This window comes from Gambusia affinis, linkage group LG02 (genome assembly GCF_019740435.1).
Source record: "Gambusia affinis linkage group LG02, SWU_Gaff_1.0, whole genome shotgun sequence".
Classification (NCBI taxonomy): domain Eukaryota; kingdom Metazoa; phylum Chordata; class Actinopteri; order Cyprinodontiformes; family Poeciliidae; genus Gambusia; species Gambusia affinis.
The window spans coordinates 14,567,656-14,592,327 of record NC_057869.1 but is presented as its reverse complement, the minus strand read 5'-3'; the positions used below and the strand labels follow the sequence as shown (position 1 = coordinate 14,592,327).

The window sequence follows — 24,672 nt, the reverse complement described above, 5'->3', positions numbered from 1 at the left end:
ACCAAGCACAAAGCATAGTGAAAACAGCAAAATATAACAATATAACACATTTCCTGTTATTTAATATTAACCATTATGAAAGCACATTAGTCAGTGTAAGATTTATCTACAACAAGCAGTAATGAATCTGCAGTATTTCTCTGTATTAGACTTACAAGTGTTATCTCAAAAGATGATCGGCGCATAGTAAGTCCATTTTGGGTTTAATTTTTGAGATTGCCGCTCAGTGCTACATCCCCCGTAGAGCTGATGCTGTCGTTATTCTGTTGTAATTATGGGAAATATGGAGGGTTGGGAGTACTTCTAATGAAATTATATTGAGCATCTTTTCACACTAATAAAACGTGGTATAATAAAAATAAAAATGTATTTATTTTGTGGCCCTCTAAAGCCTTGAGATTTGGCCTGTGAGTCTCGAGTTTGACTTTGTGACTTGAGTCTTTAAAACAAACACACAGTTTGAATAGCTAGTCTCCTTTTATTGAAATGATTTTCTTTGTAAGAATATTGTGACTTTTAAATATCCCATCGATTCTAAATATCACTTAAACCATCAAAAATAGTACAGACAGTCTCCTAATCGGACAAAACCTTAATATAAAAGAATGAATGATTATTTGTCAGCAATGATGCGCCGTGTCCAAAAAAATCAATGAGAAAGAAGAAAAAAATAAAAATGCCAGTCATTGATTTTCTGTCACCTTCATTTTTATTGCATCTGTCAAGTTTTAAACCATTTGAACATGTCAATATTTCATCTCAAACACCTTCCAGAAATATTTCCCCCCCATTGAATCTGTAAAATACTAATGTTTTCTTGCCTTAGTTGAGTTCTGCGTGCTGGAAGGAATCTCTGAGATGTCCCGTTCACAAAAGCTACTAGTCGTTTTACCGGTGTGCACAAAACACACACAGAGGCAAGCTGCGGCCGAGATGATTTATTGCCAAGCACGTCTAATGGATTGCTTTGGCACTTGAGAAATTATGAAAAGAAATTAATTAGCCTTTAGTGACCCCGCTGTCCATCTGCTGCTGTTCTCTCTCTCTCTGCTGGCCGAGGCGCTTGGCTGCTTTCTTTGCATGTAATTGTTGTTTGAAGGGGCTGTACTTACCTGTGGAAGATTTATATCCACTAAATCAAGTGAAAACTCAGACAACGTGTCATTACTCCAATTCAGCGACAATACCTGGCCATCATTACAAACAATGAAGAATTAAATATTTGTTCATGATATTATGCACAGTTAAATCTATCACACTAAATATTGGTCTGTCCGCTGAGCAAACAATTACCTGTTGTGTAAGGGTGGTGCTTTCATCGCAAAAGCTTTACAATATTTAAGCTTAACTGGCCCTGAAGTTTTTACATTTTTATGAAATGAAAACAGTCCTGCCTTTTTTTTTATCAAATGGTTCTGTTCTACTACTACTGTGGAATCTCTGGAAGATGGTGAAAATAAAATCAAGAAACTTATGGATAACTCTGAGCATCCTCTTTACTGGACTGTCACAGAAAAAGCAAAGTGTCTTCAGTCAGAGGCTTCTTCAAATTTGCTGTAATGCAGACTGCTACATAACATCCTTCCCTCCCACAGCCTCAACCATCTGCAATAACTCTTTAATATGTGTTACATTTAGATTGTAACATTTCATTTCCCCTTTGAATAAATAATGTATTTGTGAATTGAATTGGAAAAAATAAACTTTTCTGGTAACTCTTTGAAACAGTGATTTAAATTTCATTACTGCTATAGACTTTATGTTGGGGTGAGTCAGTCCTCCTCGCCTGCAGCTGCTTCAAAACACTTTTAATTAGTTCTCTTAAAACTGAACACATTACCGCAGTTTGCCTGTTAATTTTAGAGCTTATTTAACTTATTTTGGTTGTTTTTTAAAGGCCTGAATGCTCTTGTAACGCATTCACTTCCTGTAGGTACAAGATTTAACAGGACGTTTGGAGGGATAGGGCCTTCACTAGTGCAACTCCTCAGCAGTGGAATAAATTAGCCCTCCACATAAGTGAGCTTTATTCACTGCCTACTTTTGAAACTGGTCTTGAAACCCATTTTTATTCCTTTAACATCAGCGAAAATTAGTTTTATTTGTGTGTAATGTTTTATCATCTTACGTCATGTTTATATGTTTTAGTTTCGTATGTTTATGGTGCACAGCCCTTTGTTTCTGCTGTGGTTCTTTTAAAGTTCTTTATAAATAAAATTAGTTATTTTAAACATCTCATTTATTCTCAAAATAGTTGACTTTTAGTCTTTTTCACATTGCTTGCATTGAAGATGATTGTGTTGTTATACTGTTTTCATACCTTCAGTAGACATGTAACATTGGCATCCTGTTTTGATGCATTTTCAAGAGTGCCTGCTACAAAAGAACAAGCAATAAATTGATTTATTACAATAGTAAACCTAATCTATGCTGCTGTGAGAGGATCAAGTCACAGGACCTGCTTAATCCCACATGAAACAACCACTGAATTAATCCAAAGAGGTATTTTGTGCAATTTCTTCTGCACTTTTGAGTTCTGTTAGTAATAATTATTAGTTCTGCCAGCAAACTGCTGATTAGAGTACAACAGTCGACCTGAGACTGTTACAAGTAGAACATCACAAAATAATTATTATTACTATTTCATGTTATTGTTTTTCCAAAGAGATTATTTACCGAATGACGGTTTGTCCAGCAAACACTCGATCCCAAGATAGAAATCCACGAACCAAAAGCACTGAACAGAAACCGAGCAGCAGTTCGGTTCCCCTTCAGTGAGGATTTCGTTGGATGACTGTTATTTTCTGTTGCTCTTCAAGATGAATCCACTCAGAAAAACAAAGGTCAGCCTAGTCGAGAAGCTGAGGATTTGCAGCTTGTCTCTGTGCTCGGTTCCTCTGGCACATGGACTTTTTTTTTTTTACAGGAACAAGATGTAAAAGGCCAGAAAGGCCTTCATAATATTGAATCCACAAATGGAAGACAAAGATGTTTCATGTAGCTTGACAGAAAGAGCTATAACAACGCAGGGATCATTTCTGTATGAAATGGGACAACAAAAAGGCCGCCTTGAAATTGGACATTATATTTGTAGTAAATGAGCTCTTGCTATAAATTATTTGGAGGTTTTCTGTCCCCTTAGCTCGGCAAACTAGTTGGCATAAGAGCGCAGAGACAGTGAGAGCAGAGTTTGAGAAAATGTGATTACGATCTGATCCAAAAGTCTGGAGTTCAGATTCACACAATTACAAAATAGGTTGCGAGAGATTTCCCTTTGCTGTTTCCTCATTTCTTTTGAACACGTTTGTGACTTTAATAATGTAAAGTGCTCACTTTAGCTTCCTCCATTTATATGACTGAGGCTGAGAACAATGAGTGGAGTCACCAGTAGGATTACCCTAAAATTGATAAACAGATTGTGTATTCAGATATGAAAGAAGTTTTCAAAAATCAGTTTCTGCTAATATAAAATGAGCAATATAAAACTGATCTTTATAATTTATATTTAAATATATAAAAATAACAACATGCAGCGCATTCCTCAGCATAAAATTTAGTTTATTGCTCTTCATGTATGAACAAAAAAGTGAGCTGAATGCAAGTACAACAGCCGTTAAAATATTCTAATATTTTTGTTTTCATCAATATTTTCTTATATTTGTCAACAAAGGATTATTCAGTGTAGACAATGGACAGACAAACTATATAACAACAAAACTACTTGAATAGGCTGCTATTGCTGAGTAGCCATAAAACTGTGCTGTTTTTTAAGCTGCTGGGTTCCATAACACTGTCCGTAATAATCTGTACAAAATCAAACAATGTATAAAATGTCAGACTTTTGTCTGCTCCTCTGTGTTTATCCTGTTTTTTGAAAGTGCCCATGGATGGATGAAACATTATCCATTTTTTCGTTTGACCTTTTATTCGTCATATATTCTCATTAAAAAACATTTTTTTGAGTCAGTTATTTGATTTTTCTTCCAGTGCAGCACAACCATGGCTGGACATGTTTCCTAGATCTTATGGACGTTCAGATGACTTTGGATTCATAACAAGCCAGTGGACAAATCTCGCAGCGGTCTGTCCATTACGGCGTCTTCACTGCATCGGCTTCTGTCTTTGCTGTCAGTCACTTTGTATGCAAAAGACAGATGAATATTCCACATGTTGAAACTTTACGATGATTTTATTTAACATGTATTAAAGGACAGTTTTGTAGTTTAATGCAGAGACTGAAGTCGGTTTAAAAAAAGAGCCACATAATGATGAGGACAGTCAGTGAGACAGAGAAGCAGACTGAGGGATGGTGAGCCACATGCAGGGATTAATAGAGACTCATTGCAGGGATTTGGGAGGAACGATGAGGTCTGACACACCAGAATGTGCTCTCACTGGAGCTTAGTGTCACTGTTCTCTCTTCCTCGTGTCTTTTTTTTTTTTTTTTTTTTACAGTCACATCTGTCACATCTGACACAACTATCACATCATTCATTTGCGTTTCATTCTTCCCGTCTCTCTCATGGTTCGTGGCTCACCTCAGCAAGCTCAAACATCGATGTGTTCAGTGGGTGATACGGTTGCAGCGCGATCCAATTTTTATGGATTTTCCACCTGGATGCCGCAGCAGAAAAAGAAAAGCCAGTGTTTTCTTTCAGCTGGCTGGAGACCATGAGCACAGTGTTTTTTTTTTTTTCCAGATGAAGAGGCTGCAGCAAAAAAAAAAAAAACTGTGTTTACTCTCACATTTACCCACTAACCCCTCAACAAATTACAGCCTTTAACTGAAATCAATGACAGCAGCAACAAAAGTGCCTCTTCAAAGTTTTGTAAGCATTTTTCTCCAACCATCTGATCTGACTTTATCTCTCGCTGTTCTGCAGGTCAGAGTTTGATCTGGACTACGACAGCTACCACGAGGACTACTACGACAGGTACTGTCAGAAAGTCGGGTCTGTCACACACTTCACTGCATGTCTGTGTGTCACAGAAAGCAACGAGATTTTACGGTCTTGATTTCTGTCTACGTTCAGGCTGTCCATCTTTTGTCCCGGTTTCGTATTGGCTTTTAGTAGTCACAATCAAACATTAAACATTTGCAAACCTGAAAAAGACACACTTCCCTTTATAGAGACAGCTGCAAACCCGCTGTCAGCACAATTCCTGGTTGTGGATTGGATAAAAACACTGTGTGATTTAATAAAAGACATTTGACCAAAAGAGAAAAGACGCAGCTACACTGGCCTAACAAAACATGATAGTGCAATGTTTTGGAGATTTTTAAGAACTGCCTTTGTTCAGATGTTTTCATGCTCTACTGCAGGAATGTGTGTTGTTCTTTACACCACAACCCATTCAGCATTTGGTTTTATATTTTGGTATTAGTAAGGTGTAAGCCAATGGGTGGATGCAGAAACATTTATTCCACTTAAACATGCCCATTTACAAGTAGTAACCACCAGTAAGCCTGTTTATATTGAGGAGAGATACCAAAAATGTGGAAGGAGGTTCAATGTCTTGGCTGAACACAATATGAAATTAGACCTAAAAGTTTAATAACGGTTAAGATAAATATATTCCTTTCAGAAGGGCCCTTTCAAAGTCCAGATTTAAGTCAGATACCCAATCTTTGTCATGTCTTACATATTGAAGTTTTACGAGGAACAGGTTGTCCTGCCTAAGGGATCCCACAAGGCTCTACTCTTAGATCAATGTGATTTAAATTAATTGTGTTAATGAATAAGCAAGGAAGAAAAATATAAATCCACAAGTGATGATATTTCTCCCAGCTCATAGTTCAGAATTGAACATCAGAGAAAGCAGAAGTGGAAAAATTGAAGCTTTTTCCTTTTGATTTTCATTCTGTCTCGCTGCCTGGACAAGTTGACAACCGTTAAGACATGTCTCTGTAAAACTGTGTAAGCATTATTGTTGAGTAAGTATCATAAACTCTTGGCTGAACCGTTAAAATGTTTGCACTGTAAGCTCAGCAGTCAGGTGGACAAGGTGGTGAGTGGCTCCATGTAATCAGTCATCTACTAAAATTGCTCTGGGAGCGCCCTCCATCCCTCAGGCCCAAACTCTAACTGCTGCACTCAGCACATCTGAATAACAGGAAACGGTCACAATACATAAGGACACGTATACACAAACACACCTGGTTAATATGCATCTCCTTCTATCGGTTCTTTTTTTCTCTAAGTTTGTTCATCAGTTGCTTAAATTAATGTCAATTTTGCTCCACTTTCTTTTTTTTTCTCTTATGTTTTCTTTTGCGCTTTCTTTCTGTTTAGGGGGAACACTCGCCACTGATTTTCAATTTGTGTCTAACACAGTGCCTGATTATGTTCCGTGCTACTCACTAACACTACAGACAGCTGCGCATGAGCGTGTGCATGTGTGTGAATGTGTATGGCAGAAAATGAAATATTTATTTTTATATGCATATCCCTCTCGGTTTAAATCTGTGAAGTCTATGCGTGCGTGTGCAAGATGCGTGCATTTGTGCTTCAGTGTTTGTTGTTGACAGCGTCACTTTGTGAGGATGAGAGAAATTAGTCTTTTGGTGGACTGTCCTGTTGTTCAAACACAAAAGTAAAGTGTCTTTCAGCACACTGATAACAGCTCTAGCTGACAAAGCTGCTTTACATGCACGGTCTAATCCACAGAGACAAACACTCTCTCACACACATACTCCCACACACTTTTCTGTAATCCTCACCCGTCTGCTTTCTCTCATTGTCTGAGCTTCCTTTCTCTGGGATGACACTTCAAAGCTGGTGTAACATCACGTTGTGTATCTGCCCCCTGCAAACCTCTTGAAAAGCCTTTAAACTCCAATAAGTCTTTGGTTGCCGTCTCTCCCGATGGCCCCTGAGAACGAGACTCCCTGGGGCTCAAATCACGTAAACTCGCTTAGTTATGGTTTTCCTGATGCACTTCATCCACGTGACGACGCTCTGTTCAGGAGGTGCACAACGACGCAGTGTGTCCTTTGGTCTCCTTGCCAGGATTCACAGCTTCTCAGAAAACAACAAAACATAGAAATGAGTTCACAGCTCTGCGACTCAATGACAACTCAATCAGCGAATCTACATCACCATCATGATTTCAGTTCTCTTTTTGGATGCTCTCTGCTTCTGATAAATACCCAGATTTAATTTACAAAGTGCTGTGGAAAAAGTATTTGCACCCTTACCAAATTTTCATTTTTAAATACTTCTGATTTTTAGACATTTCAAGATAAAGTGATTTTGCATCTTTACTGCCCAATATATTTAAAGTCTGAACTGCATCTGGGCTCCAATTTCGTCACATCATAGAGAGATGAGTAAATGTCCAGACATATCCAGGCTAGTGGCTCATAGAAAATTATCACTATATCATATCATACGTATGTCTACCCAGGAAAGAAAAAAATAAACGAAAGAAATGGATTAATAATTAAAAGTCCCTAGACATTCTGATCAACTTTAAGAAGTATAAATTATAAAAAATGCTGCTGTTGTGTATTTTTCTGCTGGTTTTTACAACATTTTTCAGTGTGAGACTATGTTACTGCAATAAAATATTAATAATTACTTTAAGCTGCTTTTTACTGACTGTCCTTACTGATGCAATACTCTGAGTGCAGACAGGAATCTAAATGGTGAACTTTGATCTTGTGGCTTGTGTTTCACCTACTCAGTGGTTCAGTGAGCGCTGAGGATTTTCTTTATATTTGTTTATTACTTTAAATCGCCACCATATTTCTCTGTCTACAGAAACAGCTATGCACAAAGTGTCATTTCTGTAACCACTATAGAGGTTGACTGTGATACACCTGCTGTCTGCAGCACTACCAGCCTGGCGGGGCGCTATTGATTGGCCCTGACAGAACCAATTACATTCAGTGACAGATAGAGACATGGAGCGGTCCGCAGAGAGGAGGCCGGCGCCAGAGGAAACACTTCCACTCTCTTGCTCTGGAAACAAAATAGTATAAAAAAACAAAGGAACAGTACAAAGATGCGTATTTGTTTTAATTGCTGCCTCCTCATTTTACCAATTTATTTAATCTATTTCAGTGTCTGCAGTCTGCTGCTTTCGGCTGAATACAATAGAATAAATGTTATCACATTTGACTTTGCGTTGAATATTGATGAAATAATTGAAGTGTTTAGGCCTTTAATGGTTTTCTACCTGCTGAACAAATCCAAAATATTGAGCTTTATTACACATAGAGTTGGGCTCAATTTAAATGTAAAATAATTTTTCTGGAACCAAGTTTGTTTTGTTTTTTTTTTTGTTTTTTTTGATAGGTAATGAGTCAAGCAGCTCTAAAAAAAACTGTAAAATACCTCAAAAAGAGTTGCAGGTTTTGAAAAAATAAAAACTATTAATTTGTTTGTCTTTTTTCCTACATTTTGTTAAAGAGTGACATGTTGAAAACCATATCTGTCATGAAATGTGTGGTGTGCGGTGATGTAGACGCCGTAGACCCAGGTGAGTGGAGGAAAGGAAAATTTAATAAATAATTTCAGCTTCAAAATAAATCTACAAAATTCTGGCGGCACGGCTGAGCGGAAGCCAGGGCTCACACCGGTAGCAACAGAATTAGCAGCGGCAAACAAAACAGGCAGACTCAGGGACGCAACAATCAACGAGGACCCGACAACACGGACAGACACAGGTGACACTAAATACACATGAGGTAATCAGGGGACGAGACACACCTGGGAACTAATCAAGGGGATAGACAGGACAACACAGAGACTCAGGGACACAGGAAACTAGAAATAAATACACAGAAAAACATGGAACCTAACAGTACCCCCCCCTCAAAGGGCGGCTCCAAGACGCCCAAAAACAGTCCAAAACTCAAACACAACAAGGGTGGGCGGAGGGGCGCTGGAAGGTGGGCCAGAGTCCAAACAACGAAAAACTACCCACAGGGTGGGCGGAGGCAAAAAAGGCGGAGCCCACGGGGCAGGTCCGGGGGCCGTCCGCGGCGCTGAAGGCGGAGTGGAGGCTCGGGGGACTGGCTAGGAGGCTCGGGGGACTGGCTAGGAGGCTCGGGGGACTGGCTAGGAGGCTCGGGGACAGGCTAGGAGGCTCGGGGTACTGGCTAGGAGGCTCGGGGGACTGGCTAGGAGGCTCGGGGGACTGGCTAGGAGGCTCGGGGACTGGCTAGGAGGCTCGGGGACTGGCTAGGAGGCTCGGGGACTGGCTAGGAGGCTCGGGGACTGGCTAGGAGGCTCGGGGGACTGGCTAGGAGGCTCGGGGGACTGGCTAGGTGGGACTAAAAAAGCCCACACCCGCGCCACCTGTCGTCCTGGAGACAGGCGGGCCGCTTGAAAACCCATCACCATGGGTACTGTAGCTGGAGCGGTCTCTGGCGTGGTGATTAGAGGCTCGGATGATGAATGTTCGAACGCGCCGGCTGGAACGCCGGCCTCGGGCGCGCCGGCTGGATCGCCGGCCTCGGGCGCGCCGGCTGGATCGCCGGCCTCGGGCGCGCCGGCTGGATCGCCGGCCTCGGGCGCGCCGGCTGGATCGCCGGCCTCGGGCGCGCCGGCTGGATCGCCGGCCTCGGGCGCGCCGGCTGGATCGCCGGCCTCGGGCGCGCCGGCTGGAACGCCGGCCGCGGGCGCGCCCGGCTGGAACGCCGGCCTCGGGCGCGCCGGCTGGAACGCGCCCGGCCTCGGAACGCGCCCGGCTGGAACGCCCGCGCCGGCTGGAAACGCCGGCCGACCTCGGAAGCGCGCCGGCTGGAAACGCCCGGCCTGGCGCGCCCGGCTGGAAGCGCCCGGCCTCGGGCGCGCCGGCTGGAACGCCCGGCCCGGCTGGAAGCGCCGGCTGGACGTGCCGGTTCCGGAGACACAGGAGCTGGGTTGGTGGAGCGGAAGAATGTAATGTCCGACTTACGAGGCAGAGGGTGTCCGTCCATGATGGCCAGAGCAGTCTGGCGTTCCCACTCTGCCTCCTGCCATAACTCCACCAACCCCAGGTGCGGAAGACGCGGAATCCAGTATTCCAGCGCCAGAACCATGCGAATGGCAAACCCGAGCCGTCTGCAGGCGGCGTAAGGTTTAGCCATCGCATCCACATAGTCCTTAATAGTTAGAGTAAGATCCTCCAAGCCTTCTGGGTCCATGATGGTGCGCTACCTCACCTTGTCGTTGGTCGGGTCCTTCTGTCATGAAATGTGTGGTGTGCGGTGATGTAGACGCCGTAGACCCAGGTGAGTGGAGGAAAGGAAAATTTAATAAATAATTTCAGCTTCAAAATAAATCTACAAAATTCTGGCGGCACGGCTGAGCGGAAGCCAGGGCTCACACCGGTAGCAACAGAATTAGCAGCGGCAAACAAAACAGGCAGACTCAGGGACGCAACAATCAACGAGGACCCGACAACACGGACAGACACAGGTGACACTAAATACACATGAGGTAATCAGGGGACGAGACACACCTGGGAACTAATCAAGGGGATAGACAGGACAACACAGAGACTCAGGGACACAGGAAACTAGAAATAAATACACAGAAAAACATGGAACCTAACAATATCATTCTCAGTAATTAATAGAAAATCTTTTATGGCATAACAGGATTTATATTTACTGACTAGCTTATTGCATATGATGAAATTCTAGTCTTTTAGGTTGGAAGGCCTCCTTGCCATCACCCTAATCGATACATTTTCTCAGTCAGACTCAGAAACAAGTCAGGACTTTAGGCGAGTTGTGCCAAAACATTAGGATCTCTTACAGTCAGAAGAAACTTGTTTCTATTGATTAAAGAATAATTTTGGTCTTAATTGTGTGTTTGTGTGCACAAAACAATTGCTTCTTATAAAATATATATATAATAAATCATTTTAAAATTTGAGAAAAGTGAAATAGGACTTATGGTCTTTTCTCCTGATCTCATAAATATTTTAGTTCAGAATCTTAGATTTTTTTCTTGTTTGTGGCTAAATGTGTTGCTTCCTTCTTACTTGGACTAGACCGTAACAAAAGCTTTACATGCTACACAAACAAAACTGGTTGCATACAGTCGCAATTAAATATAAGTTACTTTGAAAACTGTCTTGTCTGCTTAATTTGCAGGGCGTGTGACTATCAGCGTGTGCCAGCCTCCCTCTCTCCTGTCCCTTCAGGACCAAGTGTGGCCAAGAGATCCCGCTCCTCCTCCTACTCCTACCCCAGTGGGCACAGACGCAGTCGAGACAGAACCCACTCTAAGAGCTCAAGAGCTCATTCCACAAGTTCAAACGCAGCCAAGTGTGAGTAATATGAATGGACTGAGGCAGATTCACTTAATCTTTTCAAAAACGGTGTGGAAAAAAATACTACCTTATAGCTGTAACAGAAGCATTTGGTAGAGAAGGTATCTTTAGGTTCCACCTCTTATAAATTAAGGACCAACGATGAAGAAAACATGACAAAACTGTGTGCAAACATCATATAAAATTAAACAAAAACAATCAAATGTAAATATGATGTAAAATATGAAAACAGCTAATTGTTTAAAAAAAAAGTATTTAAATCTTTGGAGTGGCTTCAGTAAATTGTAGTTCTGATTTAAAGCAGCCAACAGTTTGTTCAAACTTTAAGGAAGTTGGCTGCAGAGATGAGTATTACAAATTGTAATAAGTCTGTAATATAACAAAATGTGGAATAAGTGAAGCGCTGTGAAGGATGAAGGGATTAGTGATGAAGGATGTAGGGATGAGGAAATATGGTAAAAAATAAAAATAAAAAAAACTCACATTTGTGATTGATGCCTGAAAATACCTGAGCAAACTAAAATATCATAAAGGCCATATGAGAAAACATACCCTGAAACGTAAGCATACTGATGTAAAGTGTTAATCAAATACCTGCACTGTTCCTCCTGCAATACATTATCATTGCTGAACCAAGCTGCAGCATTTTTTTTAAGTACTAGCTAGACCTGAACCTCTGCTGAAAGGTACTTCTGGTTGTGTAATTCTTATTGTCGCTTACCTCCCTCTCCCTCTTTCCTTCAGTGGGGATGGAAGAGCTGCAGGTGATTAAAAAAGAGCTGACTCTGATAAAGACACAGATCGATGGGCTTCTTGACAGCCTTGACAGGATGGACACACAGAAGAGCGACCACAAAGGTGAGACACTCATTCAGAACGACGGCGGAGGCACACGGATTTGAGATCAAACGATAGATAATCTATTGGTGCATCAAAATCGCTTTAAAACAGACTCGGTGTGATGCGCCTACTTTCAGATCCATTCTGGTTTAGTCCTGGCAGGCACCAGTCCAGATCATAATGACTCAGAATTGGTGCTGCAGGGGCAGAGGAGGATGGGAATGTTATGCTTGAATGGAGCCACAACTCTTTCAACTAATCAGTCTGTTATTTCCATCATCCAGTAATGATATGCTTCAAATTGAATACTAGCCACAGTGGATTAACACAGCTATAGTATTAAGCAATATATGGAGTAAGATAAGGAAACTATGTGAGCACTACCTAAAATACTGCGTGGATTTTGCTGCCATCATGTGGATGTTTATTAGTTACACCAGCTTGCAACACTGACTGCCTTGCAAAAATATTCAGAAACATTTTCAAATTTGCTATGTGACTAATGTAGTTCGAATAATTGCCTTTAGAAGTCACCACATCTGTGTGAAATTAAATGTTAATTTTTAGGCATATTAAGGAACAAAGCACCATGAAGGCCAAGGAACCAAGTTTAAAGCAGAGTTAAGTTATAAAACAACATCCAGGCTTTGAACATTTTACAGCTGCCTTTTAATTGATGCGTCTCAAATGGAGAGAAAACTTCATATGTACCAAAGACAAGACTGTTCCCCGTAAAAAAAACTGACGAAAGGTTAGCACTAATCTGAGAAGTAGCCAAAAGCTGACCTGGAGGAGCTGCAGAGATCCACATCAGAGGTAGAGATTTTATTTTTTAGAGAACTTCTATTACCTGTGCATGTAACAAATGTTGGATTACTGGAAGAGTAGAGAGAAAAATGCCTCTATGGAAGAAGATGCTCCAGTCATACAAATTTACTTTATATGATGTTTATATCCAAAATAATATAATCCCACTCTTAAAATGTGCTACAGGAGCATCAGGTTGTGGGCGTGGTTTTGTTGAGCGATGACAGCAAAACTGATCAGATTTTAAAATCAAAAATCAAATCAAACTTTATTTGTATAGCACATTTCAGCAGCAAGGCATTTCAAAGTGCTTTACATAAAATCAAACACAAAAACACAATGCAACAAAGAATCAACAATATTCCGTCAATAAATTTGTAATTGATTACGTTTCAAAGATAATTCTAAACAAGTGTGTTTTTAGTTGAGATTTAAAGGAAGTCAGTGTTTCAACTGTTTTACAGTTTTCTGGAAGTTTGTTCCAGATTTTTGGTGCATAGATGCCAAATGCCGCTTCTCCTTGTTTGGTTGCTCTGCACCTCCTGGGGGTGCAGAGCAGAACCAGAACCAGAAGACCTGAGAGGTCTGGAAGGTTGATACAACAGCAGCAGATCTTTAGTGTATCGTGGTGCTAAACCATTCAGTGATTTATAAACTAACAGTATTTTAAAGTCTATTCTTTGAGCGACAAGGAGCCAGTGGAGAGACTTTAAAACTGGTGTTATGTGCTCTATCTTCCTGGTTTTAGTGAGAACGCAAGCAGCAGCATTCTGGATCAGCTGCAGCTGTTTGATTGATTTGTTGGACAGACCTGTTTAGGCTGTCCATTAAAGGATGAATGGTGTTAAATACTGTGCAGGCTAATTCTGGAAGAAAATCTTTTTTAAAAGCTGCTTAACCCTTGAGGTTGGAGTGGTCATAGCAGGACAATGGTACTGAGCAACCACCACTGGTTTGAATGGTGTGTATTAAAGCAAATTCTTGTGTTGGAATGGTCTAGTTAAAGTTTGTACATCTAATTGACAAGATATGTCAGGATGCAACTCTCCACCCAATCTGAATGAGATAGATTTATGCAAAGAAGAATGGGTAATGCAGTGAAGATGGCAGGATAAAGTGTAGCTGAATACATCAGCATGCCTCACTTTTCCAGATTTTTAGTTAACAAAAGAATTGGGGAAAAACATTTGTAGATTTTCTTTTGTCTCACAGTTATACACTTCTTTGTGTTGGTGTGTCACATTTAATCTCAATAAAATAAAGTGACATTTTTGGTTTAACATGAAAAGAAGTTAATAGGTTCAAGTCAAAAATAAATATTTTTGCAAAGCGCTTAATATGCAAATGAAAGGGCCAAGATCCTGTGATCCTATTTGAAAACTGACTTTAGACTGTAGCTTTAAACAAACCGATAATCTACAGAAACACAAATGACACACAGTGTCCCTGTGGAGCAATCCACGTTTTGTGTGAGATGCAGCTGAGTGACCTTGATGGATTGATAGCTTTCATCATTATATTAATTTGCCCCGCCATCATTTGACTCGTCTGTCCGTCACCATGTGTCCTATCCGCCGCTCACCTCCCTCCCACTCACTCCACATCTGTCCTTCATCCTGTCACCTCCACTCTGATGGTCTGCCTGTCATCCGCTACAAAAGCCAGCCGGTCACAGCTCGTTTTCTACACACTGTTTCACCAAATAGCCTTCATTTTAGTTCCTCATCTCCAAGAGGTGTAATCTCCTTCATCCTGCTTTCCAGAGTCTCCGCTGAGAGACGACAGTCCGCTCAGCTTGTCCTATGTGGTGACGGCCAGCAGTCCGGAGCATTCCCTGTCCTCCCTCTCCCCACCCAGTTCCCGCCATCGGATCCACAGGGAGAGTCCCGACATGAAGGTGTGTGACAATGAGCATCATGTGTTGCTTGTGTTCTTTGCGCCACTAAGGGGAAAGAGGCGAATTTTTTTCAACTGTAGCCATTTGGAGTGAGACGTTCCAGTTTCTGTTTCCTAAGTTGCACATGAACCAAGTCTGTGAAATCAAGTTATTTCCACAGAAGAAAAAAAAAATTCCTGAGTCATTCTGAGCTGGCAGCTAATGAACCTCCTCTTTGTCTTTCCCTCTCACCTCCCCGTCTCCACGTCTGTCTTTTTGCCTGCTTGTCTGTCACAGATGAGCAGCCACAGCTCCGACCCTGAGGAGGAAATATGAGGGACAAACAAGAAGAAAACGTAGAAGACGTGGATTAGGTGCCAGACGTGGACGAAGAGAAACCTAAACCTTCAAGTTAACGCCCACCAACAGAGGCTCAACGCGGCCTGGACATATCAGATCAGACAACATATTTATTATTACCACAGCTGCTTGGTTTTACTTGACCTAGAAACAAGGATGTGACAACAAAACATGAATAGAATTAAGATTATTTCAGATTACCTTGAAAGAAACAGAATGACGCACTGATTCTATGTATAACATAAATGTAAATTAAAGCTGGAAGCTGAGTGAAGATTAAAGCCTCACTAGTTAAAATTAATCGGTTCCGCTGAGGGCATGGATCAATAAGAACAGCAATACTCCCCGTGAATCACACTGATGGAAAATGAATCAGCTCTGATCACAAGCCTCCCTATGAATTTTACTTACATTTGTCTTTTCTTTACATAACACAACAATTACCAGCATTAATCACTGCATAGATACATTGCAGACTTTTTTCAAAAGTCAAACAACAGTGCAAATTTAAAGGAAAAAATAAAATCAGACTGGATGGAGAACAACTTCATACAATACAACACATTAATGATTAATTAATCAGCCACTCCACTGTAACTCTGGCTGGATGTTTAGGGTCATTTATCTGCTGGAAGGCCTGTCTACTCCTTTAAACATTTCTTATTTTATAGCTCTATCAATTTCTCCACCAAATCTGACTGAAGCAAAGGAAACCCAAAGCATGATGCTGCCCCCACCATGTTTTACCGTGGGGAAGGTGTATCCACGTTGATGTGCAGTGTTGGTGTCGTGCATGTAGGCCAAAAGCTCACTTTTGGTTTCAACTTCTGAAGACAACAGGGATTTATTTAGGAGTAGCAGAGTGAAGGGGGCTCTTTTTCCACTCTTTTCTGATTTTTACTGTTGGAAATCTTTTGAAAAAAGCATCTCATTTTCTTTACATTTCGTAAGTTTCTACATTGTGTTTTTCACATAAACTCTCAATAAAATTCAGTGAAGTTGATTGTTGAAACTTGACAAAATGTGGAAAAGGTCAAAGGTTATGAATACTTTTGTAAGGAACTGTACTTTCTCTGCAACAAGTGTGCTGGTGAAATATTACAGGTCTCCTCTGCTACATATTTGGCACTTTGAAATGTGTAAAGGCCCCAATCAGTGTGTAATATTGTGTATTATTGTATACTTTACTGTAATTGCTTAGCTCTTGGAACTAAATATTAAGTTAGGACTTCTTGTGTGGTACTTTTTTAAGGAAAATAATGATGTTATAAATAATTATCTAATTCCTATGTTGTTACATGTTTTGGTTTGCACTATCAAGATAAAATACTTGTTGTCACTGTAGTGAAAGTATTTTCATATTGAGTATGTATGCAGCACATTGTGGTATGTTTTTATCTTGAAAGACCATTTCAGAAATGGAAGAAGAATAAAAGGCAATGGTTGAAGAAGTGATGTCAAGGTTCAAGAGTGATTTTTCTTAGATTTGGACACCATAAGGAAAAAGGAGAAAAGCCGAGTCCAGATCAAATTGTTACCAAATGACCTCAAATCTTTCTTCTCACTCAGTCCTGAGATGTGTTTATTAAAGAGCACATCTGTAAAGAGACAGTTCTCCGTAACATTCACACGTTGCCAGTCCTGATTTATCTGTAATCTCACACGTACTCCACAAACTGTTTGCAAACTGCAGCTTTTTTTCCTCTCGGAGTCATTTCTCTGAACGATGACTCTAAATATCTGTGTGATAATACATCATCCTGGCACCGAGCACCGCAGAAACAGATAAAGAACTCAGATACATTTTTTTTTTTTTTTTTAATCTGTATGCATTACAGCTCCATCCTTTTTATCAGCAGTTCACAGCATCCTGCTGATTTGCTGCACAGACATAAAATCAGATTTACTTAATAAAATCCTGAAAAAAGCCATCAAGCACAACTGCAGCGGTTCCCCCAGCAGCTGCCTCTGAATAAGCCGAGTAGGCCTGAGAGAAATCAATGAGAGGGAGAAGGACAGATCCATATAGCTGACATAATAAGTCTGCATGAAGCAATGAAATGGCCTCCACCAGCCGTGGGTTTATTGTAGTCCTTCATTTCCAACACTTAACATACAGACACAGAGAAAATGAACTTGCAGCTTTAAGATGCTTGTTGAGTTTGTCCAAAAACCACGTTCTTCAGTAACACACACCTTTTTCAGTGAGGTTTTCTTCTCTTGCATAAACAGATCCTCAGCACATCTGACCACCAAGGTCAACTCACAGTCACATGTTTGCATGTTTTTGGACCGTGGGAAGAAAATTACATAGGAGAAAATGAACCTTTCACACGGAGGTAATTGCCTGTATGCAATATTGATAACATTAATAACAAAGAATCGCTCTGTTACTTTATTTTTCACGGATTCTTAACTCCCCCACCAATAAACTCTGATCTTTCGTGCCTCACATAAGTTCAGAAAGCTGAACTAAAAGTGTATCTGAAGGAAATGTTTGCACAACAGGCCTACTGTTGACAAAAAGATAAGTCCCTGTGTGCTGAGTAGGACAGTGTGCAACATTTCTCAGGCTTAGTGTGAGTAAAAAGATGATTTTGTTCATTTAACCATGAAATTAAATTACATTTCTCAGCAAAGCTGCTGACCCACATCCGATGTTATTTATAAGTGAACAGGAGCTCATTCAGGCTGCAGCAACTGAGGAGGCCCATTCTGTCTAAGAGTAAGTTGAGCAGAAAGCTTTTAATGAGTTTATATCTTATTTTTCTGTAAACAAGACTAACATATTATTCTTCATTCACTTGATGTTGTGTATAATTTGTATTTTTAAACATATTTTCAAAAGTTCATTTATAGACTCTTTCAATTTTTCTGATTTATTCACAGCTTAAATCAGAGCAGCCAAATTTAACAAATTAATATTTTCTTTCCATTTTGTCCAAATTGAAGTGCATACAAACCAAATTAGAATAAGAACAGAGCCAACACTATTGGTAATATGAAAGTACTGAATGGAATTCCTTCAGTTCAGTACTTTCCTCTGTCTCTTACTGACGTATGGGAGTCAAAGTGCATTTTTGTGAACACTGAAAATGTGAACACCTAAAAATACATACTTGTCTCAAATTTAAGGTTTTTATATTTGACGTCGTTTAACAAATTCATAATGTGGCTGTTCCAGATTAAGGTAGCTAAACACGTCTTGTTTTCTGTTGCTGTAGATCACAACTATGTCAGGCTCACCTGGTCCTCTAACCACCCATGTGCTGAACACTGCACTGGGGGTCCCAGGATCAAACGTGACCCTCAGACTTTATCAACAAGACCCTTCAACCGATGTCTGGCACTTAATAACCACTGGGTAATGTTCTTTGCAAATGGTAAACTGTGAAAACGTATTTGCCTCCTTTGACATACTTTTCAGTTTTTACTTTTTAAAGGTTTCGAATCATCTAAAATCTCCGGAAACCTGTAAAGCGGCAAATACGTTTTCACAATATCTCTAAGTTTGATCCCTTTCAAATTCCAAATTATGCTAAAAACCTTTTTCTTTCTCAGATCTTAAAATGTGTACTCCCTCAACAGGATAACAAATGATGACGGGCGATGTCCAGGACTGATCACACAGCAGCAGTTTAAATCTGGTGTGTACAAGCTGCATTTTGAGACTGGTCAGTACTGGGCCAGGATGGGTCAGACCTCCTTCTATCCCTACGTTGAGGTAAGAAAAGGCCAACCGTGACTTTTCATTCTAAGCTGCATTGCTGAATTATTTACATTGTTGTTGGTGGCTTAGATTTTTAATTATTAAGCAAAAGGCAATCTGTGCTCTTGAATAAAAAACAACAGCACCTCTGGTCTTGTTTTCACCAATCATCTAAAAGCCTCCTCCCTAAATATTCTATCCATTCCAACAAGACCAACATGTTAAATGTGTCAGTAGAATTTCACACTTTACATCTAGATTTTATAAGTAAATTATCCACATTAAGTGTAAGACGAATGTCTTGGAGTCGTTGATTCAAAACACCCCAGTAACCACAGTGCAATACGTTTAACCATGACAAGAATAATATTGTAATAGTATGCCTTTAATCTAAATGTACAACTTAAGAAGCAATTTGGATTAGAACTGAAATCATGAGCAATCAAGAAAAGAAGTTGAAATACTTTTTATACAATTCAAGTCCTTATTACATTATTAATATAGGAATGTGAGATTGTTTGTCTTTTCTATTGCTTTCTTTTAATCTCTTCTTTTTTTCTCTGCTTTTGTTCTTCAGATTGTTTTCACTATAACTGACCCGGACCAAAAATATCACGTCCCTCTGCTTGTGAGTCGTTTCTCGTACAGCACGTACAGGGGGAGCTAGAGAGCAACTATAAGGAACCGCCTTAATCTTCCTTCACTTTTTTCTCTACTGCAGATGTATTTTGCAACTGAAATAACTAATGCTGTTTTCAAAATGGGACCTAAATAACTCAAGTGTGCTGTGAATAAATAATGAGTGAAGTATTTTCTTAAAGAACAATATTTGTTCTGTCTGTATTGTGCATTACATTGTACTCTATTGGCATAATATTGACATTGATTTAAAACCTAACCCCATGAAAATGTAATGGTGCAAGTGATCTTAGAAAATGGTGATGTAACTTCAAATGCTGTATTCTCATTTATTTTCACTTCTGTTAAAATAAGTTAGTTAGTTAAATAACAATATGTTGTTAAGTAAATGGGTAAATGAAGAGTTAAGTAAAATACAGCTTTAAAAATATAGAAATATTAGAAATATAAAGCTGTAAAGCTAAAGAGAGTAACAATTAAAAAAAAGAAGCATAATTGTTTTACAGTAAAATTATTTAAGTTGTTGAAACTGCACTGTATGGAGGGTCCCGCCTTTTAGCAAAGTTAAACATGTCAAGAAAGGGAAAATACTTCCACACTATTTAAAAAGATTGTGTACAAGTTGTTGACTGCACCTTTGGATGCGGACTATGAATAATATGCATAAGCTTATGTCCAGCAGGTATTTGTTTTAGAAACAGGAAAAGCATGACTACTAACCCTTCAAACTCAGCCAAAGTTCCAGACACCAATATTTGTTGATCCAAAACATTCAGGTGCCAACTAGAAAGTTGAAGATGAAAAGGTATATATTTTTTTCAGCATCACACTGAGTGCACGCAATTAACAACTGCTGAGTTGAAAATTTGGCCAAATGAGAGTCCAGAAATAAATCTTTGAAGTCAGTATTTGTATGTGTTATCCTTGAGTTTTTATTTTTTTAAGCTAAATTATATAGAATATCTGCAGGATATATAGGATGTCTTTTGTAGTTTGATTCCAGTGGACTGGTTGCCTTTTTGGATGTCATCCTAGCTTAGATCGAGAACCAAATTGTTTTTAGTTCCGGTCATATTTTTAATTGTGTATTTACCTTTTAAAATCAGATAAAGAATAAAATTTGATTTTGCTTTGCTGTTTAGCCCATAATCATGCTTTTTATTATTATTATTATTATTATTATTATTATTATTATTATTATTATTATTATTATTATTATTATTATTATTATTATTATTTATAGTTTCTCTGTTCAGTAGAAATGAGCCCCTGTTTTGAGATCTTCTCTCTGTGTTCCATTGCTTCCTCCTGAATGCCGGATCATTGTTTCTGTTCTTGATTACGCTCCCCGTCAGTGGGTAGGCTGTCTCCTCTGCTTTGGGAGGAACGTGAACGTATACCTTCTGTCATGTAATTATTTCTAGGTCTACATTTCTGTCACCAAAAATGGCAGACAAATGGAGGAAGCGGAGAGTAGCGAAGAAGCAGAAGGCAGAGCTCGGGGTGAGGCAGAACTGGGTGTTAAATTTACTGAAACGTATTCACAACACTAACGCGTTAGTAAAATTAGTAAAATAGTGATATCAATAATATCCAGCCCATTAAGCAACATGCAGCTCGCCGCTTATAATCCTACAGACGCTTACCCGGGATTTCTCAGCTTCTGTAAAAAGTCATTCAAATGAAGGTTTGCTATAAGCGAACAGAAGCAAATGCTTGTATATTTCAGGTGATTTTTTTTTTTTTTTTGGCCTTATTTCTTTTCAGGATCCTTCAAATAATCAGCAAGACGAGAAACCCAAACAAAGGTGAGGTGTCATATTTTGGATCCATTGGCTTTGGCAGCAAAGACAATATTCAGAAGGTGTTTTTTTTTCTTTAACTTTTGCAACATAACGCTAGCAAATCTTTCCATAACAAAAATTAAGTCCATATTACTTAGTTTACATTTTTCCAGCAATGGTTTGGTAAAAATAATGTAACATTTAAGGTAAATTCAGGAAAATTGTGTGTTTCTATAATGTGACCATACAATAAATATATCCCGAAATCTGTAAAATTCATACTGGTGTTAGGCAGAGACATGCGGTGTATGGGTGCACTGACAGAATCTTACTTTTATTTAGAAATTGTGTACCTTTTTGATATTATTGTGGATATTCTAAACTTCTGGTTGTAGCCTTGATCATCCTGAGATGTCTTCTTCAAAATAAATGGGATATTATTGCATGCATGATCAAATATTACTGCAGGTTTATGCATATGTATATTATGTGTATCTTATATATAATGTATATCTTTGTTTCATTATTGTTAAGATTTAGTTTAAGATCCTTTCAGATAACAGCTCTGCATCAGGAACATCAGCATCAGATTCTGCTGAGCAATGTATTGCTCAGACTATTTGCTCTGCCTGCATCTCTGAGTCATGCTGCTTTTGCAGCAATCACCTCATCTCACGTATTCTGCAATTCCACTTTACACCTTACAGTTTGTACTGGGGATATATCCTGAGGAGAACCAGAAGTAAAATGTATTTCTGGCTTCAAACTTTCATTGAGATCTCTCAGTTGCTTGTGATGCGTAACGGACATCTGCAAATCACGGAACAAAACTATTCTCTGAAATAGACTCTAGTTTGACACTGTATGGAATAAAGAAATGGTTTTTAAAATCCAGTAAAACTCATCTGCTTACAGACTCAGTTTCTCTCATTCCAGCCTCTCCCACAGAATAGGCAAGACCAAAGAGCTGTCATGTGACGTCAGGGACCAGATAGTGGACCTGCACAAAGCTGGAATGGGCTACAGGACCATCAGCAAAAAACTTGGCGTGAAGGTGCCAACTGTTGGTGCAATTATTAGAAAATGGAAGAAGTATAAAATGACCGTCAATCGTCCTCGATCTGGAGCTCCATGCAAGATCTTGCCTGAAGGGATGAGGATGATCATAAGGAAAGTGGTGGATCAGCCCACAACAACACGGGAGGAGCTTGTTAATGACCTGATGGCAGTTGGGACCACAGTCACCAAGCACACTGTTGGTAACACACTACGCCGTCTTGGCTATCAGTTTAAGAAAGGTATTTACCAACTTTGTTTTGTGCTTAAATCTCAGGAGCGAGTTGAGGTTTGTCTTTTGTGTGAAAACTGAAAGTAGTGCCTCTGTTTCATCTCATTTAGCAGACTCTCCCACAAGAGCGGACAGTCCGCTCAGCTCAGCGTTTAGCGTGTTAGCTAGCAGTCCGGAGAATTCCCTCTCCTCCTTCTTCCCACCCAGTTCCCGCCACTGGATCTACGAAGAGAGCCCTGACAGGAAGGTGCTTAATGATGAGGATGAGGAGCACATAGTATGTGCATTCTTTCTCCTTTGAAAAATCATTAAAGGTGCATGTGAGAATTTCCTGAGTCATTCTGAACTGGCAGCTAATGAACATCCTCTTTGTTTTCCTCCTCCCTACCCGTTCTCTCTACCCGTCGGTCACAGATGAGTAGTGGCAGTTCTGACCCTGAGGAAGAAAGCGAGGAAAATATGGAAGATGTGGATCAAATACCAAGCATGGAGGAAGAGAAACATTAACTTTCAAGTAAAACCCACAGTAGAAGCAGCATACAAGCTTAGGTCTGGTGTTTTACACGCATCACGACATAATAGAAAAATTATCTGATCTTCAGCAGATACGGAAATAATCTAACCTGAAGTGCACAAAAACAGATTCTGCCATGTTTTATCTTTTACACAAAGATTTTAAAAAAATCAAGTGTTGTGTGAAAAACACATCCTATGATTTAATATAACCAACTTTAGCAGCTCCAACCTTGGAAGTTATTTGTTCCATATGACTTTATTAGTTTCTCACATTTTGTGGAGTAATGTTGGTTGACTTTACAATCTCGCTTCACTTCATCATTGACGTTTGATTACGGAGCGTTTGTTTAAGGTTCCACCTCAGTATTTCAATCATATTGAGGTCTGGAGTTTGAGCCATCGCAATGGTTTGATTTTTCTCTGTTTCAGTAATTCTGTTGTTGATCGAATGTTGTGTTAGGAATGTTTTGTTTCAAGGCCCACTTTGGCCAACCTCTTGGCAATCCATAGTCTTTTAACTTTTTTAAAATTGCACTGTCATGCACTTTAACGATTAATAAGCTAACTGAGGTCTGCAGAGTCTAAAATGAAGGTTTTATATTTTTTTTAAGTTTCCTTTTTTTTTAAATTTCTGCCTTAAATGTTTTCTACTGAGAAATCTTTTGTACAATATGTGAGTTTAGATGACATGAAAATTGCCTTAATTTGGGAAATAGGCAAAAAAAAACATATATATATATATGATTGAATCATATCCACCTGCTACTATGGCTTCCATTAGAAGGATTTACTTGCTTCTCTGCTGTGGCTTCAGTTTTGTGCAATGAAAAGTTGTGAAGCTAGTTTTAAATTATTTTAGAATCCAAAACAACCAATTATTTTATTATGCCCTGATGCATAAATCCCTAACATGAATGAGAATGAAGGAGTGCCAGTTGTTTCTTTATGAACAATCAGCTGTTACCGTTCCATCTTTTCAGATTTCTTTGCGTTAGATGTCCTAGTAAAATCTCACCTCAAGACTCCTCCACATATTTGACACTTAAAGTGTGTAAAGGCCCAGATCAATGTAACATTGTGCATTATTGTCTACTACTGTGAAAGCATTTAGCTCTCTGAATCATATCTTAATTTAGAACTTCTTTTGTGGTACTTTTTAAAAGAAAGAATATATAAATATCTGTCTCTTCATGTGTTATATGTTTCTATTTTCACTTTTAAGATAAAAAATGCAAACACTAATTGTCCCTTTAGTAAATGTGTTATTATATTATATATAAAAATGTGCGTCACATTGTTTGGTGATGTTATTTTGAAAGACAAAAACAGAAAAGAGGAAAGGAGTTAAAAAGTTTTTCATTTTAAAGGTAAAGAGGCTGTACTCTGTAGCTTTCACTCTGTGTGGATGTGGGCATATCTGATACATCTAAGTTCACTCTTGATACACAAACTGCTTGCAAACTCCAGTACTGTCCACATAGAGCAATTTGTCTGAAAACTTTGTGTGATAATACATAATCTTGGCACCAAGCATCATAGAAACAGATATGTTTTTTAATCTGTATATTTTTACAGCTCTGTT

At 39.3% G+C, this 24,672-nt stretch overlaps 3 protein-coding genes across 6 annotated transcripts in view; all 3 read left to right on the top strand.

Annotated features, from left to right (window-relative positions):
* LOC122843170 (heterogeneous nuclear ribonucleoprotein C-like) overlaps window positions 1-16,609 on the top strand; it is a 44,645-nt gene extending 28,036 nt beyond the window's left edge. For both annotated transcript variants that reach the window (XM_044137758.1, XM_044137747.1), the window contains exons 3-7: window positions 4,884-4,934; window positions 11,093-11,268; window positions 12,016-12,129; window positions 14,682-14,815; window positions 15,092-16,609. In XM_044137758.1, the coding sequence (XP_043993693.1) occupies window positions 4,884-4,934; window positions 11,093-11,268; window positions 12,016-12,129; window positions 14,682-14,815; window positions 15,092-15,130 (514 nt within the window). In that variant the 3' untranslated portion in view covers window positions 15,131-16,609. The remainder of the gene's footprint in view (window positions 1-4,883; window positions 4,935-11,092; window positions 11,269-12,015; window positions 12,130-14,681; window positions 14,816-15,091) is intronic.
* Window positions 16,610-17,816: 1,207 nt separating this feature from the next.
* Window positions 17,817-20,407, top strand: LOC122843164 (5-hydroxyisourate hydrolase-like). The gene is made up of 4 exons (XM_044137735.1): window positions 17,817-17,879; window positions 18,379-18,518; window positions 18,743-18,878; window positions 19,441-20,407. The coding sequence occupies exons 2-4, from the start codon at window positions 18,388-18,390 to the stop codon at window positions 19,528-19,530; spliced, it is 357 nt and encodes a 118-aa protein (XP_043993670.1). The 5' UTR covers window positions 17,817-17,879; window positions 18,379-18,387; the 3' UTR covers window positions 19,531-20,407.
* A 408-nt stretch (window positions 20,408-20,815) lies between these two features.
* LOC122843131 lies at window positions 20,816-23,123 on the top strand. Of its 3 annotated transcripts, none has more exons than XM_044137672.1 (5): window positions 20,816-21,005; window positions 21,270-21,310; window positions 22,223-22,584; window positions 22,688-22,851; window positions 22,989-23,123. In XM_044137672.1, exons 1-5 carry the CDS (start codon window positions 20,949-20,951, stop codon window positions 23,079-23,081), a joined length of 717 nt encoding a protein of 238 aa, XP_043993607.1. In that variant the 5' UTR covers window positions 20,816-20,948; the 3' UTR covers window positions 23,082-23,123. The 3 variants fall into 3 exon arrangements, with proteins under 3 accessions (XP_043993607.1, XP_043993598.1, XP_043993615.1); XM_044137663.1 differs by having other exon boundaries at window positions 22,685-22,851; XM_044137680.1 differs by having other exon boundaries at window positions 22,685-22,821; window positions 22,989-23,117.
* Window positions 23,124-24,672: the final 1,549 nt, after the last annotated feature.

What these genes read in the sequence shown, in the direction of transcription:
- LOC122843164 (XM_044137735.1), top strand. Translation starts at nt 18,388, where the DNA reads ATGTCAGGCTCACCTGGTCCTCTAACCACCCATGTGCTGAACACTGCA. An exon ending in TGGCACTTAATAACCACTGG is followed by an intron (nt 18,519 to 18,742) that starts GTAATGTTCTTT and finishes CTCCCTCAACAG; the next exon opens with GATAACAAATGATGACGGGC. An exon ending in CCTTCTATCCCTACGTTGAG is followed by an intron (nt 18,879 to 19,440) that starts GTAAGAAAAGGC and finishes TTTGTTCTTCAG; the next exon opens with ATTGTTTTCACTATAACTGA.
- LOC122843131 (XM_044137663.1), top strand. Translation starts at nt 20,949, where the DNA reads ATGGCAGACAAATGGAGGAAGCGGAGAGTAGCGAAGAAGCAGAAGGCA. An exon ending in AGCAGAAGGCAGAGCTCGGG is followed by an intron (nt 21,006 to 21,269) that starts GTGAGGCAGAAC and finishes ATTTCTTTTCAG; the next exon opens with GATCCTTCAAATAATCAGCA. An exon ending in TGGCTATCAGTTTAAGAAAG is followed by an intron (nt 22,585 to 22,684) that starts GTATTTACCAAC and finishes CATCTCATTTAG; the next exon opens with CAGACTCTCCCACAAGAGCG.